At 42.4% G+C, this 22182-nt stretch overlaps 1 protein-coding gene across 1 annotated transcript in view; it reads left to right on the top strand.

The window, feature by feature from the left end:
- The first annotated feature begins 3466 nt into the window (after positions 1 to 3466).
- The window catches only part of LOC103056514 (sodium channel protein type 5 subunit alpha-like), a 46199-nt gene continuing 27483 nt past the window's right edge, over positions 3467 to 22182 (top strand). The window contains exons 1-11 of the mRNA XM_088150805.1: positions 3467 to 3700; positions 4518 to 4639; positions 5221 to 5325; positions 6706 to 6834; positions 9536 to 9627; positions 11665 to 11892; positions 13111 to 13195; positions 16014 to 16155; positions 18814 to 19011; positions 20163 to 20321; positions 20854 to 21255. Of these exons, the coding sequence (XP_088006931.1) occupies positions 3467 to 3700; positions 4518 to 4639; positions 5221 to 5325; positions 6706 to 6834; positions 9536 to 9627; positions 11665 to 11892; positions 13111 to 13195; positions 16014 to 16155; positions 18814 to 19011; positions 20163 to 20321; positions 20854 to 21255 (1896 nt within the window). The remainder of the gene's footprint in view (positions 3701 to 4517; positions 4640 to 5220; positions 5326 to 6705; positions 6835 to 9535; positions 9628 to 11664; positions 11893 to 13110; positions 13196 to 16013; positions 16156 to 18813; positions 19012 to 20162; positions 20322 to 20853; positions 21256 to 22182) is intronic.

Raw genomic sequence — 22182 nt, forward strand, 5'->3', positions numbered from 1 at the left:
ATCTGGTCAGAACTAACTGATGGGTGTCTGCAGTTTGGCAAAGGGAACAGCTGAGCAATTACGGTATTCCCTCGGTGCCTGATTCAAGAGTGATATTAAGCCATACATAATTCAAAACTAGCTTTTTGAATTACCCTTGTCCCATCATCCCATTTATCCTGAGCAATAAGAACAGCAGTAAATCTTGAACAATATTTATTGGCTGCGTTTGGAAGAGAATATATTCAAGTCAGGTGTATTCTGCATTTGAAAAAAAAAGGATTGGAAATAAGATGTGTGAAGGAAATGAATTCTGCAATCCATGAAACAAATAGTCGCAACCCGATATTTTTTAGGAAGAGACTGTGTAGAGGCCAACTTACCAGCTATAATTGTACTCGTGCCACCCGCAGCATTCGCTGCTGATAGTAAGAACAGTATTGTTCCATTTTGCGTACTTGGGCAGATATCACACGCTATTCTATGCAAGCTAAGATTGCTTGTCTACTTTGTAAGCTGACATACTGCCTACATCCCACCAAAGAAGAAGTACATGCCATGGACTGGCACAGACCAGGATGTTTTCAATGCTGTAAGCATGTTGAAAATGTTTCCGCCATGGTAGGCTGCTGATATAGATGAGAAATGTTAAAATATGGATGTCGTCTGCTTATGGAGTGGTGACTTGTTTAACATGCGTGTAAAAATGGCGTCTAAGCTGTTGATTAAAGGAGGCTGTTGTTATTCTGCGCAAGTGAGTGCAAAAATCCAAGATGAGTTTGTTCAACTTTGAAACTCTTTAACTCTCAGAGAACTGTAAAGCTCCCCCCACCCCTGTCCCATGGTTTTTAGATCTTTAAAGACAGTTTTACTTCACTGGACTTTCAACCTTAGCTAAGCTGGGCAAAGTTTAATTAATTAAAGATGACATATTGTTATTATTGCTCTTCATAATTCTGGTTATTTTATTGCTGCATCTAAAATTTTAATTTGTTGTAACCTGCCCCGAGTCTTTTGAGTTGGGCAGGTGATAAAAACTGTTAACGAACTGACTAACTAACGAAAGTTGCATAGTAAGGTGCTTGTCAGAACTTGCAGTAAGACTTGATACAGAACAGGGTATGCAGACTGGAAAGTGGAAATGGGAGTTGGGAATGTCAGGAGAAACATCTAAGTAAGTGGACTGTAGTGGAAATAGGTTACTTAAGAAAGGCGTGTGGTAAATTAAGAAGCAATATGGCAAATTTTGGAGGAATATGGCAAATATGGTAAATTACGAAGCAATATGGCCAGGAATGAATGGTGCTAGATGAACGTAGACTGAATTAAAAAATTAGTGACTAGTAAAAAAATCATTTACTAGTGATTACTAAAAAAATTAGTGATGAAATACATAAATACTGTATCTTGATATGGTCTGACCATGTAGAGAGAATGAATGAGGACTGAACCACAAAACAAATATGTGAAGGAAGAGGGAATGAATCAAGTGGTAGGGAAAGACTGAGAAAGACATGGTTGGGTGAAGAAAGACATGGTTGGTTTCCTCCTGAAAAAGAGAAGTTTAAAGAACAAAAATCAGTAGAGGAGAATCTCTGTAGCTCAGGGTTGAACTGTAGAGTTCTTGATGCTCTCTGAGCTTGGCGGTTTGCCTGCAGACGTTTCATCACCCAACTAGGTAACATCATCAGTGCAAGTATAGTCAGCAAAGCCCATGCTCACTTGTACTGGTGATGTTACCTAGTTGGGTAATGGAACATCTGCAAGCAAACAGCCAAGCTCAGAGGGCACCAAGAATGCCACAAAAATCAATGTATGAAGTGAAGTCTGGATGTGATGGAAGCCAGGATGGTGTGGAGAGGTATAGTGAAGAGTGTTGGTGTAAACTAGATTTAGTTATTTTTTTTATTTCTTACATCTTAACTTTACTTTCTTTGGCTGGCTATTTCTGACTCCTGTGCTCTGCAGAATGCTGTTGAAAGGGAAGAGCATGATGGGTCCATGGGTCTGTATGAGGCTCGGCGGGAGGTACTTCTGAATCAAGGGGTCACATTTCCTAAACATTCTCCTGTCCCTGTTCCTCCAGGAGTTGCCATCCCAGACAATCAGGAATCACAGCATCATTTCATAGTTCAGTTTGGCTCTAAGATATCATAAATCTAGATACTACTAAAACTCTCATGGTGTTTATCTGTTTGTCTGTTTGTACCTTCAGGTTAGCCCAAACGGTGCATTATACCACAACAATTTTTGAATCAAGGTACCTAAAATCCGCTAACTTAAAGAATGTGTAAAAAATCCAGGACCCATTACTCTTGTGGAATTGAAATTTTCATGATGTTTAGACCAGTTTTATTTGCAAATAAATTTATTGTGGCCATTGTAGCATCCCTGTGGTCATGTGATCATGATTTCCAACACTCCCTGCCAGCTTCCTACAAGCAAACTCAAGGGACTCTGCAGCACTGGGGTAAAAACAAAAAAATACAATCAGCCTAAAATGTAATGTTCATTCTGGTCACATCAGACTGCACTACCTTTCTCTCAAAGAATGACCCAATGGCTCACAGGGTTGTCTAGTATCAATTAAAAGTAAAAATAATGCTGGCTGGACAAGCATTTTCTTCACTTGATATGGCTGGAAACATTCTGTGCATTTGGGATCAGTCACCAAAAGACAAATGTGGTATTGGTGGATATTCGCTCTGTTATCTCTTGGGTATCTGCAGAGATCCCTCTTGTCAATACTATGACTCTAGAATTGACAAGCAAATAATGAGGAGTCCTGAGCAGTACTAGACCAGATTATTAGCTTGTGCGTACAATCTTAGAAGAAAGCTGGTGTGACACAATGCTTTCAGTGCCACACCAGAACTAGATTTGACTGAAATCTAATGAAATCTCCAGTTGGCTGTAAAATTCATCAGGTGACTTTGGGTGGTTTTGAAGTGTGTTCTTGGGCATAATTGAGTATATCATATTATTTTCAAGGTTTCTCACTCACGTTTGACGATCACCCTAGAAACCAAGCAGGCTTCTAATAGCAGAAAGTCCATCCATGGGAGAATCTACCAACTGTTATAGACTGGTCATATCTTAACTAACCCCTTTTTGAAGCCATCTAGGGCACCGGCCAACATCTTCTGCAGAATTCTATCTCTTGAATCACAGTGGAACACTACCTGATTCTGAATTAAATTACATTCTGTGGAGGGCAGGAAGGTTAAATCTGGGCCAGGAACAAACCAAAAAGAAATTGCACCTTAATGATACCTTGTTGAAATATTTTCTGCTACCTGTCCTGAACTTATGCAACTGATGGATGAGTTACACAACAGAGATGAACTTCGTTGGAATCAGTCCCAGTGTTCCAAAAATACATCTGGAGTTTCTTCATTCATGAAGGCATTTTATCTTCTCTCTGATCTTTCTAATCCCCACCCCCTTTTAGGTTATCATTCCATGACGTAACAAGAACAATGCAAAAATGGCGACCATGTCATTGTTGGGGGCAGACAACTTCCGCCGTTTCACTCCTGAATCTTTGGTTGCCATCAAGAAACGTATTGCGGCCAAGAGAGACTTGCCACCAGCAGAGAAGCTGAGGCCTCAGCTTGATCTACAGGCTTGCCAGAACCTTCCTGCCCTTTATGGAAGCCCTCCTGTGGAACTTATTGGAGAACCCCTGGAGGATCTTGACCCCTACTATCATGATCACAAGGTATAGTAGCTTATTGTGACTCAATGGGACCATTACTATCATGAGAAAAACACACATATGTTGTGATGAGTCTTCTCTGAACACGAGAACATTTTGTTAATGCTTGCTTAAAATTCTTACCTAGCTGGGGGCAGCAGGTATCCAAAACTTGATTGAACTTAAAAAGTTAATCAGGGTCAGTTCTCAGTAGGTCTTGGATGGGAGACCACTAGAAAGGTCAGACTAGACTGGGACATCAGGAACATTCTAGAAAGCGGCAAACCACTTCTCTACAATTCATAAATCGACATCCATGTGTCTACAGAGTCACCAGGAGTTAAGCTTCATTCAAAAACATGCTTTTTTATTTAAGTCGGGGATTCTCAAATTGTGAGTCAGGGCCCCCCCAGGGAGTCATCGGGAAATAAGAAGGGGAGAGGTCACAAGTTTTAAAAAATTTGATCCAGTTTTCACAGACAAAGCAAGAGGATGGTCAAAACTCAGACATTGGTGGACTGTTGGGGTCCAGCAAAGTTTGAGAACCCCGGATTTAAACCTTTAAGTCCAAGTCTCTGCATTTCAGAACTGCTCCAGCTAAGTTTGCGTTCTCTGATCAAGTTTGGTTCACACATATCCCTTCTACATTTGTCTTCCTTGACCTTGACGTTTGTAGTTTTGCAAACCTGAAACGCTCCACCTGTGTGCCTAACTTTCCCTTTGTGTATAGACGGTGCTGTCTTTGCTGCAAAAGAGCATATATTTTATAAGATGACACACGTGGGGAGCAACAGTGTCTCGTAAGAATCTTTCTAGTTAATGTATTACTTTCCTCCTACAGACATTTATGGTCTTGAACAAAGGAAAAACGATCTTCCGATTTACCGCCACGCGTGCTTTGTACATCTTCAGTCCTTTTCACCGAATCAGGCGGATGGCCATTAAAGTTTTGATTCATTCATATCCTTTACATAATTGCTTCCCTCCCTCTGTTTTCATTCTGGCTTTTTTGAGGAGAAAGTCCCTCTGTCCTCCAGGAGAGATGCAAGAAAACTCTTGGTATCTGGAGATTAAATAATTTCTCCCTGTGATAGTTCAGAGCTATTTATTTGCATCTCTCTTAAATAAATCTGGAATCAGGATTTATCCGAGAGCAACAATTTTGCATGGACAATGTTTTTCCATATAATTTTTTATTAACGCTTTTAAAAAGAAAGCTTAAAAATTAATAGAAACAAATATAAAGTCAGGAAGAAAAAGGAAAAAGAAAAAAAGCAAAGCGAAAGCAAAAAGTGCAAGAAAACAACAAAAAAAGCTAAAGAAAGATAGAAAAGAAAGCAAAAAGATACAAAGAAATGGCTTCTGATAGTCTTCACAGCAGTTATAAGTACAATTACATTTTAACCTCTCTCTCTAAAGTTACATCACAATACTTTTCTTTCTATAATCTAATTTTATGTGGACAATATTTGTAGGCTGTGAACAGTCAGGACTAGTGTCATGTTAGCAAAACATTGTTTTCCTGAACTATAATTCACATTGTTTACTTTGTTTATCATGCTCACTATTTTAACTAATTGTGTCTTCATGGCTCTTTCGGATTCATCACAGACAAACAGCAAAGAGACATCTTCAAGTAAATACGTTGAGTAAGTAGCTTTGGCAATATTCTTCTTCTTTCATTATGATGCATTATTCCATAAAGGTAGATAAAAACATTTATTCACCTCCAAAGGCTCTGTAAACTTGAAGAATGTGCAAAGAGTAAGAACAGATTGAGAAGCGTCTTGTCTTAGTTTATTCCAAATTAGTCTGCCTTTATATAGAAATTGTTCACGTGTGTGTGTGTGTGTGTGTGAGAGAGAGAGAGAGAGAGAGGGAGAGAAAGGATTAGTACTCAGTATTTAGAATTCATTCTGCCTAAATATTTATTTGAATATCGTCAAATCACACCTTCCAAATCTACAGGCCCACCAGAAAATATTTGCACACCAACATCTGCATTTTTCAGAAGTCTGTGACATGCGTTCAAAACAATAAATCAAATGCATTAATGAAATAAACTTTGATTACAAGACATGTGCACACTAGGAAAAGTGTTAGGGAAGCATGCTAGAAAATGCACAGATGTTCTTGTAGGACTCTTTTTGCTGATTCCAATAAAAGAGAATATATGTCGTTCACGGCTGAACTGTGGAGTCCTTGGTGTTCTCTGAGCTTGGTTGTTTTGGGTTTTTTTTAGATTTTTTATCCTGCCTTTATTATTTTATTTATAAATAACTCAAGGCGGTGAACATACCTAACACTCCTTCCTCCTCCTATTTTCCCCACAACAACAACCCTGTGAGGTGGGTTGGGCTGAGAGAGAAGGACTAGCCCAAAGTCACCCAGCTGGCTTTCATCCCTAAGGCAGGACTAGAACTCACCATCTCCTGCTTTCTAGCCTGGAGCCATAACCACAAGACCAAACCAGCTCTCACTGTTTTCAAATTCTTCAATTTCAAATTGTTTGCAGATGTTACATGACCCAACTAGGGAACATCATCAGTGCGAGGAAGTGTGCGGTTTGCTCCCTGTTTATATACAGTAGCTTGCTCTGCCCATGTGGCTGGGGGGGAGGTTTTCTTTTTGCTGAATTTGTAGGCTGACGAAGAACTGGAGATGAAATGAATTTGCAGTTTGGAAAGGGAGCAAATGAGAACTGTAACAGTGAAAGTGACTCATGCTCCCATTTTATCAGCTCTATGAAGAAGGAACCCTGACATATGCCACACCTTATACCGGTATGGCATCCTTTTGTTCAACCAACCCTAAGTTTCCAACTGCTTCCTGGAGATGAATCTCCTGCAAGAGGATAACAATGGGCATGAACCTGAGGTTTCCAGGTGAGGTCCTTCAAGATCTCTAGGTGGGACTGAGATCTGGCAACCTCACAGATGTTTAAGGATTGGGGGGCGGGGGACTCTGACATCCAAGGTCTGAAAAAATCTCTGACCCTTGCCTGTGCTGACCTGGTTTCCTCTCCTCAGGTACACCTTCACTGGAATTTATACTTTTGAATGTCTGATCAAGATTTTGGCAAGGGGCTTCTGCTTGAACGAGTTCACTTTCCTCCGAGATCCATGGAACTGGCTGGATTTCAGCGTTATTGTGATGGCGTAAGTGATACCACTGTCCTTTGATACACCTGTCGTTAAGGAGCAATTGGCTTCCTTAATTTTTTCCCCAAGAGTCGACTGTACTTTTTATTTGTCTGCTTGTTCGCTGGGGCTTCTTCATCACTCCAGTCCAACCGGCGTCCAAGCAGCTTACACTCCCTTCCCACGCTGAAAAGGTTCAGATGCAAAAATGGTACAATAGTCAAAAAATACAAAATAATAACCACGAAGTTACTGAAAAAATTATTATTATTATTATTATTATTATTATTATTAATAATAATAATAATAATAATAATAATAAAATACCCCCCCATCATCTTGAATATTCTTAGTCTTTTTATCTATATGGTCTTTTTATAAAGCTCAACTTTTGAACTAAATTAATGTGGCTATTTATACTTTTAACTGTTTGGGGGTTTTATTTTAATCGTGAGCTGCCCAGAGTCACCCTCTGGGGGAGATGGGCGGCATACAAGTTTGATAATAAATAAATAAATAAATAAATAAACAAACAACTGGCCTACAAGAAAGACCAAATGAAGAATAGAAAAGAGATATGGCAAGGCAAAGTATTACATGGCCAGTACACAAAAAAACTAGCAGGCAAAACAGATAAGAACAAGACCTGGCGATGGCTTAGAGCAGGAAAGTTGAAGAGACAGAGGGGCTCATTCTGGCTGCACGAGACCAAGCCTGAAGAACAAATGCATACAAAGCCAGAATTGAGAAGACAGCAACCAACAGCAAATGCCACATCTGCAAACAAGCTGAAGAAACAGTGGACCACCTAGGTAGCTGCTGCAAGAAGATCGCACAGACTGACGTCAAACAACGGCATGACAAAGTAGTAACCATGGTGCATTGGAAGATCTGCAAGGAATACCATTTGCCTGCAAGCCAGAACGGGTGGGACCACAAAACAGACAAAGTAATAGAAAATGAAGAAACTAAAGTGCTCTGGGACTTTAGAATTCAAACAGACAAGCACCTGCCATGTAACACTCCAGACTTAACAATTGTTGATAAGAAAGACAAAAAAGTCTGGATAGTGGACATTGCAGTATCTGGAGACAGCAAAATAGAAAGAACTGGAGAAAATCACAAAATACAAAGAGCTGCAAATAGAAATAGAATGATACTGACAAAATAAAGCAAAGATAATACCAGTAGTAATAGGTGCCTTGGATGCAATCCCAAAACATCTGGAGCACCACTGGAAGACCATTGGCATTGACACGATCCCCATCAGTCCCTTGCAAAAGGCAGCTTTACTTGGAACAGCTCACATCCTGCGACAATCCCTTGAACACCATCAAGCAACATGGACGCTAGCAGGGGATGATAGAGCTTGTAGTCCTAGGCACGGTTGCTGAGCAGCAGGCTCCAAGAGGCTGACCTGAAAAGTTAAATGGGCTTTTGTGTTATCAACCTTCATCAAAGATATAAATCTTCTTGGCCTAAAAAAAAGCAGAGAAGAGTGACTTGTGGCACAGTATTAACCTTTCTACCGGTATTGCAAAGAATATAAAACAAGAAGAAAATTAAAAAAAGAAATTCTGTGAAAAAGTAAGCTCTTCCTGCTTGTGTATGTTTTGCAGAATTAGAAGTTTGCATAATGCATGGGGGGTTTACCAGTCAGGGCGGGGAATGAAGAACTACGCTGTTGCCTCATCGCATCCAAAATGACCAGTCCGTAAATGTGGTTCCCTTTATTCTCCACACGCCACTAAAATAGGCCAGTCAGGTTGTCGTCCTTTCTGGCAATTTTCCAAGTTTGCAAAAGCCCGGCCGCCTGGCTGCTAGAAACCTGATTATGGAAGCATTCCCAAGCCTGCATTTTCATGTCAAGGGGAAAAAAGAAAGATCGATATTTTGAATTTCTGACTAGAGCCCTGTTGCATTTTCAGCCTATAAATCCTCCTGAAAGGAAATCAAAGAGGCTAAACCAATTACAAGCCTCCAGAGGGCGTTCCCACGTGCAGAGGATAATCCTGTTTGAAAGATGGGGAGGAATTCTCCCTCTGAGGATGCTGTAAAGCTTCAAAAGCGGGGGGGAGGCTGAGGGGAGGGGGTTAAAAAAGTCCAGGAAGTGGCTACCACCAGGTGATCAAAGCTCCACCCCTTTTCCGCACCGATTATGACACCTACAAAAGGGGCAGGGCTTCAGTTGCATGGTTGGGGCTGCCATCTTGGCATTCTTGACCCCCTCCTTGGGGGCAGCCCTGAGAAAGAGGCCTGAAGGTCTCCATCAGCAGTTAATCCCCAGATGTCAAGTTTTCCAGGGATTTGTATTTCTATTTAGATTGTTGTAACGATGCCCGCTTCTCTCTTTAGACGAGTCAGTCGTCGTCTGCAAATGTTATGCAGATCTACGCCCTCTTTTGTGCCACTTTGGGTGAGGGCGTTTGGGGGGCAATAAGGGGCCGCATCCGGAGGCGAAGAACACATTGCAAATCTTTGCCAACCTGCAGAAGGTGGTGATGCTGGCCGTGCCCCTTTGGAATGGACATGCAACATCCAAGGTGCACAAAAGGGGTGGGGCTTGCTGATTTGAATCCTGTCCCCGATGATCAATGAATTGGCCCTAAGGCATATCTTTCTAATTATCATTTTTACTGCCCCTGTCCCCCAACAGATAGTTAATGATGATTTACCTTTATAAAGTGACGCTGACATTTGTGCTATTTTGATATTGCAGGTATATAGGAGAGTTTATTGAACTGGGCAATGTCTCCGTTCTTCGGATGTTCCGAGTGCTGAGAGCCTTGAAAACAATTTCCATTGTCCCAGGTATGAAACTTTTGGAATAATTTCTCATGGTGATAAGATTGAGCGTGCTCAGGTTTCAAGTCTGTCGTTCAACCCTGTCTGTTGATCCATCACTCTTCAGGTATACCTGTCCTTATTCTACTTTTTTGGAACATACACATGGTGCCTCATAAAATATGTGGTTAATAATGGCTCCAAGAGATACCTTTCCCCAGGATTTCTAAAATACATTTCTACATGGGAACAAATGTAGCTTGATCTTAATGCATGAGTTGGTTGAATTGGTTTGGAACTCTCCCGCATTATCATCTGGATGCATCTAGAAAGCATCAGTTAGAGAAGGCAGACTTTAAGAATTGCTAGTCATAGAACCCTAGAAGTGGAAGTCACTTAGAAGTCATCTGGCCCAACCCCTTGCTCAGTGCAGGATCCACAAGATCATCTCTGACAGATCATCACCTAGCCTGCTAAATCCTTTAAGTAAGAACACTGAGCTAATGTTAAAGGATGTATCATCATATTGTTCTATTGTCTACCCAATGTACTTTGATGTTTTACCTTGGTTGGTTTATGACCATAATAAAGAATCTATCTATCTATCTATCTATCTATCTATCTATCTATCTATCTATCTATCTATCATCATCTCTATTTGTCATCCATCCATCCATCCATCCATCCATCCATCCATCCATCCATCCATCCATCTATCGAATCATCTGTCTGTCTATCTGTCTGTCTGTCCATCCATCCATCCATCCATCCATCCATCCATCTATCGAATCATCTGTCAGTCTATCTGTCTATCTGTCTATCTGTCTGTCTATCTGTCTATCCGTCCATCCATCCATCCATCCATCCATCCATCCATCCATCCATCTATCGAATCATCTGTCTGTCTATCTGTCTATCTGTCTATCTGTCTATCTGTCTATCTGTCTATCTGTCTGTCTATCTGTCTATCTGTCTGTCTGTCTGTCTGTCTGTCTATCTATCTATCTGTCCATCCATCCATCCATCCATCCATCCATCTCTCTCTCTCTCTCTCTCTCTCTCTCTCTCATCTCATCTTTTTGTTTTTAACTTAGTAGAATAGTGGAGGCAGGTTGAAAAAGACTAGATGGCAGCTATGTGTGTATGATCAAAGCTCTACTCCTTTATGCACATCAACGGTGTGGCTGTGGCCACCATCTTGACTTTTTTGACCCCCCTCCCATGAATGCCTCTATCTGAAACTAAGTGGGCACGCTTTACTCTAGAAAATCAAGACATTGCTCCATTTGAGCCTCAAACCTCAAAACTGCTGAGATCTCTGGTGAATGCAGATTGTTTACCCAGTTTCAGTTTTCTTTGGCAGATGATCACAGGAGGCTGAGCAATTTTGAAGTATAATTACAAACATACAAGGTTAGAATAAGGTGGAAATGCTGTTCTTCAATAAAGCAGCTGATTTGGTTCTCTGCTTTGGTTTCAAGAGGAACTAAAGAGTCAGAGGGGTTTTTTTCCTCAGACCTCTCTGCCTGAATCTCTTCCAATCCTATTAAAAAATCCAATTTTTTCTATACAAGTAGCCTGGGCTCAGATCACAAATGGGGAGAAGTGAAACCCTGATTTTTAGAAGACGGCCTCTATCCAGGAGAATCCAGATCCTGGGACAATCCTCTTCAAAAAGCAGAATGCTCAGTTGCTCTGCCAGATCATTCCCTTCTCTGGAGGAGACACGCTAGTGGGATTGCCACAAAGGACACTATCATGTCTCCCCTCAGTCTTCTTCAGGCGACACAGTGTTTCCTTCCAGGCCCCTTATCATCTTGACTGCTCTCCTCTGGACATCCATCTGCACGATGGTGATGCAGTGTGGCAATCAAAGGCACATCCTTTTGATTGCACCTATCAAAGGATCAAGTCTTTGACCATGACCTTGCCTTTCCCATTTTGCAGATGTTAACCCCCACCCCCAGGATCCTGCTGCCTAACATTATGTCTTCTGAGATCTTAAAAGTGGTTCTCCAGCTCTGATGATCTTGACATTTGTTTCATTCTTTTTCTTTTTTGCAGGTCTGAAGGTCATTGTTGGAGCTCTGATCCAGTCGGTGAAGAAACTCACAGATGTGATGATCTTGACCGTTTTCTGCTTGAGTGTCTTTGCCCTAATTGGCCTTCAACTCTTCAAGGGACATTTGAGACAGAAATGTGTCAAGAACTACACAGAATTTATCAACCAGAGCATAAGTAACATTTCCTATGAGAATTTCACCAACAGCAAAGGTAAACATCTCAGCTTCTGCCATGATGATTAATCCATTGCATCTTTGGGCCTCCTCTTTAGAGTCAGCTGTAGCAAATTGTCTGCTACTTGATATTATTATTTGTTCTGCACCAGAATGCTTAAATTTAAGAGGATGGATATGTTTCAGTCCATTTCCTTTGAAGAAATAATAATAATAATAATAATAATAATAATAATAATAATAATAATAATAATAATATCATCCATGTAACACCTTAGCATATTGATGGACATATCTTAAGTTCTTAAGACGTTACTAGGACAATTCCCAGGTTCTTTGAATTTCCAAAGAACACCAATCAAAATCTGATTCCTTTTGTTTGTTCTTTGTGGTGTGTTATTCCTTAATGAATAAAAACCTAATAATGATGATAATTACGACAATAACCACAACAGTGCTTGCACACTCAGTGCTCCCAGGAGGGAAATGATGGTAACTGAAATAAAATGCAGTGAAGAAATATCGACTTGACCTTGGGAAGAGGGAAGGAAAGAACAAAGCATTAAGGGGGGATTTTCAGAAAAGTTTCCAGTCCCAAGAAGGCAAAAAGGGTGAGAAAAAAACCCAAAAAACCTCGCCTTGATCTTGTTTAGTATAAGATGTGGGCGAGAGAAACTGTTAAGAGGCTGTTAAGATTGTTGTAAGCCCTTCAAGGGAGGCCAGATGAAGAAACAGACATGCAGAGATTCCAGGAATACTATTATTGTTGTAGGGTAGAATAACAGAATTATTCTGCTCGTAATTTTTCTCTGCCCCTTCTTATACCAAATATGGAATCTTATTTCTCCAGGGAATCACGGGTTTGTGGGCTAGGACTGGGAAGTAGAAAGAACATCCCAGAGTAAGACATTGGGAAACCAATTTCATATTTGTACTAAGAAAGCATCAGGATGTGGAAAGATTGCCCCGAAAGAGGCAGTCTTGATTTTTTAATTTAATGCAATGACTTGTTCTCAAGAAGGAAAGGCTTCGTTCAAGATATGTTGCTGAAAGCTACTTTCCTGCATTGGTAATTTTGAATTAAAAAAAAAAACATATCCAAGAGGGGAAGTTGCATTTTTTCTGGCTAAGAGGAGAAAGATGCTTAAGAAGAATCAGGAGAGACGGAGCTGGAAGAAAGTTTGGGGAATCAGAAAAGTGATTTGTTTTCAGGTGCTAATGTTTTGGCAATCCAAAATCATGTGTCTGAGGAACTCGTCCATTATTTATAGAGGTCGTCTTTCTGATTTTGCAGAAAATTACAAACTGAAAAACGGCACGGAAGATTATTTGTTGTGTCGCAACGGCTCAGACGGCGGGTGAGTGGGCCTGGCTCTTGTTCCGCACGTTTGTTTGAAAATGTCCTCCTTGATTTGAGAGCCCAAGAGAGCTGGCAGAATCTGCATTTCAACCGGATAGGAATCTGGAGGATTTTTTTCTCTTGCTACTGCTGTGACTGCTCATTAAATCTGGATTCTGCATTTGAACCATTACGAGAGAGCAGTTAATAACAATAAAGATAAAATGCCAGCAACGGACAAATAAAACTGCTGGTTACAGTAGTTGAGAGCACCGGGAAAAAAACCCTCAAACCCTGCATGATGCAAGCTTTAATTTCCCAAAAAGCCTACATTCCCACCTTTAGTTTGGTGCTTAAAGTCGGCTTACGCAGGGGTCTCAAAGTCAGAGTCCCAAGGGAAGCTTGAGGACTAGCACCTTACCCCATGGGCCACAAAGTCCAAACTTTTACTTACTTGAATACAAAAATCAAATCTAAAGCTGAGCCAATGAAGAGTTTCACAGTATCCCGTTGGCTATAAATGTATAAACAAGGAAATTAAAAAAAAAAAAAACTTTATGGTGAAATAGAGCCATTTCACTCAGGCAGCTCAGTGAGCAGGGTTTTTTCGTTAGCCGGTTGTGGCCTCACATTCATGGCCAGGCCCTAACTGTGATGGCACCGTGACGTGGGTCTAGGAAGGCAGGGCCTGCTGGCTACCCTGCCTGTGTGGGGACCCTGTGCGGCTCTTCTCTGTCTCCCAAGGTTATTCTCACAGCCCATTACAGGGACAGGAAACTTGGGAGCTTGCCAGAAACTCTTGTCTCCCTGAACCTCCGAGCTTCTTGGCTCAGATCAGACAGGAACTCGCCGTTGCCTGAAGAGATGCACCATCCCATTCCTGGGGCTTTTCATTTCCTTTATGTTTCTTTAGAACTTGTCCCCATGGTCTCCCAACCTAGCAACACAGTATGCGTGATCAGAAAAGCAGGGAAACTTGCTTAAGTTGTCACAACTTCCAGGGGCTTTTAAGTGGAATGATGGCAAAGTGGCTGGGAAGCCTAGAAAGATATGAATGGTTTCCTTGTTGATTTTTTTTTTAAAAAAAACCATCAACCTTCTCTCATAGAGCTTCCCGTTCTAGCACTCTCTCAGACTTTTTTTTTTTTGCAAAGTACCAGAGGAGTGCACCCCATTGCATGGATGGATAAATATAAAAGAGTGCTGGGAATAGCAATTTATTTTATTCCTTTTTTTGAGTAGCACAGCTGAGATTTTTCTTACTCCAGGACCAAGGGAAGTTCACGGTGGCAGGACAGGGTGCTCACTGGATGATATTCTTTGCACTGCGTGTTAGTCAGTTGTGGGAAAGAGTGAAAACACATTTTGGGAGAAGGGGAGAGAAGAAGGCTGTGGTTCAGTTTCAAACAGCTTTGTGAGGGATTGGGGAGCAAAAATGCTGTTGGTGTGACAGTGCTCCAAACTGAAGATAAGGGGATCAGTGTGGTGTTCATTTAATTTCAACATGTTTAAGCAGAAATATCTACAACGTAGGTAAAAGAAGAAGAAAAAGATGGCAGCTGCAATGGCATGATCAAAGCCCTTCTCCTTTTTTACATGTGCTTGTATAAATGGGTCAGGGGTTTAATTGCAAAGTTGCAGCCATCTTAACAGTTTTGGCTCCCCTTGTATAGCCCCCACCCCAGTAACGTACAGTCTAATGTGTTGGACTAAAAAATCCAGGTTCAAACTCTCACCTGACTTGGAAGTTGAGTAACTAGTCACTCTCTCTCTACTGGTCTACCTCGCTAGGTTGTTGTTATGGGGAAGAAAGGACAAACTCTTCTTATGCTCCCCAAAAGAAAAGGGTGCATAAAGCCATTTCTAATTCTAAAGTGTTAGAATGGATTTCTCTTAATCAGTGCTCAAGACTACAGGTAGTCCTCGCTTAACATCCATTCATTCAGCGACTGTTCGAAGTTACGACAGCACTGAACGAAGGGATTTACAACTGGTCCTTGAAGTTCCAGCTGTTGCAGCACCCCTGCAGTCATGTGATCCAAATTCAGGCCCAATCGGGCCACCTGCATTTACAACCACCTTTTGGCCACCTGCCTACCCACTGCCGCCAGCTGCCCCTATCATCTGGCCTTGCCTGCCGCCACCACCATGCCCTCTGCACTGCACACCACTAGTGTACTGGCCAGGGCTTTCTTTCACACTACCTTCTTCCATGCTGGTGCGGCTGGGGCCTTCTCTTGTGCACCAGCCGGGCCTTTTGCAAAAGAAGGACCCGGTCAGTACATGAAAGAAGGCCCTGGCTATGCCAGGGCAGAAGAAGGGCCCAGCTAGAAAAGTCCTTATTTTGCACCAGCGCAGCCTGATCATTCTTTCACGTGCTGGCCAGGTCCTTCTTTTGCAAAAGAAGGCCCTGGCTGGCGTGAGAAAAGAGGCCCGGCTGGCGTGTGAGAGAAGGCCTTGGCCAGTACAGTAGTGGTGTGCAATGCAGTGGGCATGGCAGCAATGGGCAGGGCTGGGTGGCGGGGGCAGCAGGTAGGCAGGTGGCCAAAGGGCAGAGATGGGGGGAGATAGGTGGATGGGGGGAGTTGAAGTGGAGGCAGCCCTTTACCTTCTTCCAAGAATGGCTTGGATTGGGTGGGTCCTTGCCTCACAGCCTTGTGGAATTCACTCAACGACAGCAACTGGGATTGCCGGAACTGCCGTCGCTAAGCAGAGTGGTCACGTGACGGTTCACTTAATGACCGCATCACTTAGTGACTGAGTTGCCGGTCCCAATTTGGGTTGTTTAGTGAGGACAACCTGTACTCTTGCTTAAAGAAGAACATCATTACTTTTAGCTCCTGCCCGCCGAAATATGTGTGCCTGAAAGTCGGAGAAAACCCTGATTTCGGCTTCACCAGTTTTGATACTTTCGGCTGGGCCTTCCTTTCCTTGTTCCGCCTCATGACGCAAGACTACTGGGAACGCCTCTACCAACAGGTGCGTCGCCTTTTTTTCACTTCTGCAGCCTGGGAAAGTTGCTTTGACTCATGCAAATCTCACCGCAGGCGCAAAACTGGTCTGTCAGACGGAACAGATTGCTTCGTTCCCCGCCTGGCTGCTAGTGTTTTCTTCCCCCTGATTGCTGAGTTTATTTACTGACTTAATAAAATGTTTACATCCCATCTCTAGCCCCCCAAGCGATCCTAAAGTAACGGAAGGCAGTGGATGGTTTTAATACAGGGGAGCATTTTTAATTATGGCGACCCCCCGCAGCCCGAAGCGATGCTGTTCATTCCACCGGCTGCAAACTCTGCCTCCCTATTCTGCTCTCATCCTGGGCATGCAGAGATCAAACCACGTGGGCCGATGGACTGGGGGAATCCCGGGAGCCCAGGGTCTTTCCGTGCTGCTTGAGAAGCAGCTAGACGCGTAGCGATGTGAAATAGCAGGAAATACCCTGAAGTTTTCACGGAGAGAATGTCTTTGCCTCTGCGACCTGTGCTTCCCCCCAGTTCCTCTCATTTTAGGGTGTTACAAAGAATGCCTAGCAAGGGTGTCTGCGCGCAGTCGGACGTTCGTTGCACGGTTTTGGGGCCTCTGGTTTTGAACCCCTGACGTTGCTCAAGTTGCAGGACCTCTTGGGTCAGTCCTACTGTTAGACGCTGCCCTCAGATTTGGGGTGTCATGAAAGGGGTTGGTGGACTTACCTCCCCACTCCAGGAGGGGGATACCACTGAGTAGACCCAGCCACGCGTCATCTCCTGGGTGGCCTTGACCAGCCAGGGGCCCAGGCTCTAATGAACAGTCCCAGGCGTCCGGCCTACTTCCTCAGGAGTAACCAGAGTTAAGAACTTTTGCTTTTTGAGGGGGAGGTGCTATTTTTAACTAAGCAACTGCTCTACTATTCTTTTCCTAGTTTTTTATTCTGAACTTCTCTTATGAAGCCATTTTGGTTGTTCTCAGCATCCTTTGCCAACCTCAGCTCTTTCTGAGCTGTGGCATCTCTGACGTTGTTTCAATAAACCTGCTGTTACCTGCGTGCGCTCTTCCTTGATTAACATGCTTGGTGTTGTTATTGTCACAAAGCGAGGGAGAGAACTCTGCCTCGTGCACCATTACAATGTGGTTGGCTTGGGAAGACAAGCCATCTTGGCTTGGATGCCTTCAGAGCATCTCCAGCTGTATCTCCAGTTACTTGGGCTGAGACTGTCGTCCTCATTCTTGAATGGCTCTGCCTTGTGACGGAGACATTTGCCATCCCAAAGATTATAAAGTTAAGAGAGGTTTCAGGATTCAGTCAGATGATTGGTCGTGGTGATGATTCATCCCCAAAGCTCACATGGAAAAAACAACCTTGATTTAATGGCATCATGTTCATCTTTTGTGTTTTTAAAGAATCTTAATGTTTGTTTGTTTGTTTTTTGTAACAGAAATTCATTCATTCATTCATTCATTCATCTGGTTTATATCCTGCCTTTTCGCTCATGAACTCAAGGCTGTGAATGTAACACTCCCTTCCTCCAATTTTTTCCCCATTACAGCAACCCGGGAGATTGGTGGGCCCCAAGACAACCAGGCAGTTTTTGAAGTGGAGAGTGGCTGAGAAAGTGGCCTTAATGAACTGTGAACAAATAAATTTAATCCAATTTAATTTCTTGCACATAGCTAACATCCACCTCAGAAATACTCCTGAATTGTTCGTTAAAATACCGTAGACTTAGAATAACGCAAAACCCATTCCAGTACAGTACTGATTGTAATTTGGGAGGGACTCTTGCTCGTTTATGTTATAGATTATGTTATTGGGGTGTGATCTGACCTAGCTAAAGTATTTCTGTTACCTTTATTACCCCATTCAACTGAAGAATATACAGCCTTGTCTCCCTCCTTTGCCAAAGTAGAACCCGTCTGCTTCAGCATGTTTTGCTCACGTTGTAACTTCCGGGCCTGTGTAGACATTTTGCATAAGGACAGGGAAATGTTCTGGATCCCCATTTTCCTAACAACATTCCGCAGCTTGACCCGGTAGACATCATCAAAGGCCTTTCTATCGTCACTCACTTCACTTGTTTATCCATGTGGCTTTCTCAATAAAATGCAGAAGTGGTGTCCCATTGCCTTCCCTCGGGCAACGTGAAATGATGCTTTTGCCACGGTCAGTGACGTCAACATCTGCCTCCAGCGTCTTCCTATAATGCTGCTGCCCAGTGTAATGGCCTGCTTGCTTTAGCCTTTACACCTTGGATGATCCTGCAAGGAATACAGTATTCGTGTACTGAATTCTCCAGTGTTCATTGATCCCAGGAACCCCCCCCCCCCGCAGCCATGAGGAGACAGCACAGCAGGACCTGTGGAGACAATACTTTATGCATGCTACTCAGATCTAATAAAGGAGCTAAAACTTTATTAAAGTCTCCAGCCATTATTATTTCAAGATGTTAATTATAACATTTAATCACCAATATTAAAAAAATACCCTGGATCGCTGATTTCTCGTTCCACCATAAATCTTGATTGCGCATTTATCAAAATGATTACATCTCTAGCAGTGAGTTTCCACTTATATGTACCAAACAGCTACATAATAGGGAAAACTGGGAGGGAACGGTTGAAATGCTAATCAAAGATTGGTTAATATATTCTTTTTAATTTCAGACGCTGAGAGCAACTGGGAAGATCTACATGCTGTTTTTTGTGCTGGTCATTTTTCTGGGATCGTTTTATCTGGTCAATTTAATCTTAGCTGTGGTCACCATGGCCTACGAAGAACAGAGCAAAGCCACCATTGCTGAAACAGAGGCCAAAGAGAGGAAATTCCGGGAAGCCATGGAGATGCTAAAGAGAGAGCAGGAGGTCTGTACGTGTGGTGTCTATAGCTCTGGCTGCTTTCATTAAAATGACTGGAAGAGCATTGCGCCATTACATCACAAGCTCTGCTTCTAACAGGAGAGGCTTGTACAGAGCAGGTCAAAAAAGTCAAGATGGTGGCTATAACCACGCGGTTGAAGCCCCTCCCCTTTTTACATGCAACATGATGTGCATGAAAAGAGGGAGGGCTTCAATAGTATGCTTGGGGCTGCCGTATTGACTTTTTTGATGCTCCCACTGCAGGCCCCCCTGGGCTTGCATTGCAATGGTGGAACACAGGCAGTCCTCTACTTACGAACAGATTAGGGTTAGGGTTAGGGTTAGGGTTAGGGTTAGGGTTAGGACACAGACAATTTTTTTATTTAGGGTTAGGGTTAGGGTTAGGGTTAGGGTTCCCTAACCCTAACCGTAACCCTAACCCTGGAAATTTACAGCGTGTCACATACATATGCATGTGTGCTGTAAACCTCCGGGACCTTCCTTCTGGGACCTTCATTGTTGGAGTTGTTGGAGGTTTATTTGTATTGGTGAAAGTTCGTAACTCAAAAGTTCGTAAATAGAGGACTGTCTATACTGCTTCCATCAGACTATCTGGCTTGACAACTTAAAGCAGGTTTCATGACTACAACGGAAAAGAGATTTATTTATAGGAAATTCTGATAGGAGTAGCAAAGCCTAGGACCTATCTAACTATGCCCTACCAGGAGGTGAGCCCAAGAGCATATGCTATGTATGTGTGTGCCAGGGAAGAAAGGAAGAAGGCTCAGATTAGCAAGGAGGGAGCACTGTGTACGTGGCCTTGAACGCCCTGTATGAAAGGTAGGATAGAAATATAACAATAAATATATCTGGGGACAATGCTAGGGAAGTGATGGAGTACTACTGTACCGTTATTCTTTTTAAGGTAATTTGCCTTGGATTTGCAAAAGCACGCTGGAGACTTTTTTAAAAGGAGAATGTTAAAAACATTACAGTTGAGAAGAGCACCACAGTTATGTGTGAGTCTTTTAGACAGGCAGAGTCAACCAGCATCTGCAACTGGGAAGCTGTCATTTTCCATAGTGACGTTTTTTTTAAAAAAAAATGTATTTGAAGATAGAATTGTATAGTTCCATTTCACTCTTCCTGCATTCTAGGAATTATATGCCAGAGAAAATGACAGTATGTCTCATAGCTCCTTTGAAGTATCACCAGCAGCATCCAAGGAGGTCAAAGAACGAAGCAACCGAATGAAGAAGTTGTCCTTAGGGATGGAAGATCTGGGTCCAGGCTTGAATGACAGTCATCGGAAATCGGTACTTTAGGGTTAGGTCTCGCTTATATCACACCCTCCTTCCTTTTAACCTTTGGAAGGAAGCTCTTGCAGAACTGGGAACTTAACCTGAGAAAAAATGCACCAGTCAAGAAAAGAAGACCAAATGGTTTGACTTCAGTGTGCAAATCGTAGTCAGTTGCTGACTAAAAGCCCAGGTGTGGATGTTTTTAGTAAATTTACCTTGAAAAAGTGGCTTTCAAGATCTTTTCCCTGACACTGAAAAGCAGTCCAAACATACTGTGCAATCTGGTATTTTCTAAAAAATTAAATTTATTTTCCCTGAAGCCAGGCCCCTAAAGTAAGTTACAGAAATAAATCACGAATAACATTTTTTACTGAAGGAAAACCCAAACCATTTATGTTTTCTGTTGCATTGGGCAGTGTTTCAGGAAGCACTGCTCACGCTCCGTAAGAAATTCATTTATTTGAAGAAGAACTTCCCTAGCTGATGGAGACCAACATATTCCAACAGTGCTATTGCTCCTCCTTTCTCCCTTTCTTGTTTCCTGCAGGTGATCTTCAACTATGGTTATGGTCCTGCTTCAAACCCAGCAAAGCGGAGGCCAAGTCATGGGAGTGTCTTCAGTTTCCACATATCAGGGAGAGAGACTGGACCAAAGACTGAATTGTGGGATGAGGAATCTAACAGTGTCAGCGAGATGGAGATCCATCGTAGCTGTCTTTTGCCTGCACGGATGGTAAGGCGTCCAAGCGTCCAAAGTCAAGCCAGTTATGGATCTCATCCAACTACTCCTAACTGCATGCAGTCTAACAGATGGAACACTGGAGATGATTGCAACGGGATGATCTCCTTGGTGGGACCTGGTGGAATGAGGTCCTTGAACATGGAACCTCTTTCAGGCGAAGGGTTATTGCTTCCTCCTGTTATGGAAAATCCCCGAATGGGCAACCAGGTAAGTTGAAAATATTAGCAATTATTTGCTCTTTCTTGCAGGGGGTTATGTTCCATAGGCTGTCTGTGGTGCAGATGCATTACATCTGTAAGTATTGCTGTATTTTGGGTAGGGTTGTCTTCTGAAGAACCCCAATATGGAACACAGGCTAAGATTTTAATAAAAGGAGGGATTTTCTGTGTGAGTGTATCAACAGTACATACTGTAATGCATTTGACTGACTGATTGATTATGTGGCATCAAGTCGTTTTCAACTCCTAGCAACCACATTGATAATATATTTTCTCCATGACTATAATGCATTACATTATTTAATTAATTTATTTATTTATAGGCTACCTCTTTAAGCAAGCAGTTTCTAGAATTCATAAGATGTATTTGGGAGAAGGTAGCCATTGTGTGAGCCCCACTGAAATGGTGCTAATGATTTCTCTTGTTAATTTCAGTGGTGCTTCTTATGACTATTTTAGTCAATGTCAGAAAGAGCCGGGTTGCACCTTTTCTGACTAATAAATGCTATTAAAAGGCATAACCATGAACTGCAGCTCCTTTCATTATATTCCTAGAGTGGCTTGACTAATGTAGGATTTAAATTGGGGGGAGTTGGGGGGAAAGGAAGAGGAAACCAAGTTGATTGTGCAGGGGTAAGTTACATATGAGACAGATGATAAGCACCTATCAATTAACAATTGTAATATTGTACAGGTAGTCCTCGACTTACAACCACAGTTAGGACTAGAACTTCTGTCGCTAAGCAATGTGGTCATTAAGTGAGTCACACCTGATTTTATTACCTTTTTTGCTGCTGTCATTAAGTGAATCATGCAGTTCTTAAGCAAATCTGGCCTCCCCCATTGACTTTGGTTGTTGGAAGCCCCCGGGAAGGTTGCAAATGGCCATCCCATGACCCTGGGACACTGCAACTGT

The sequence above is a fragment of the Python bivittatus genome, unplaced genomic scaffold (assembly GCF_059951505.1).
Source record: "Python bivittatus isolate LINGU-HERP-01145 unplaced genomic scaffold, Pbiv_v1 ctg000610_np1212, whole genome shotgun sequence".
NCBI lineage: Eukaryota > Metazoa > Chordata > Lepidosauria > Squamata > Pythonidae > Python > Python bivittatus.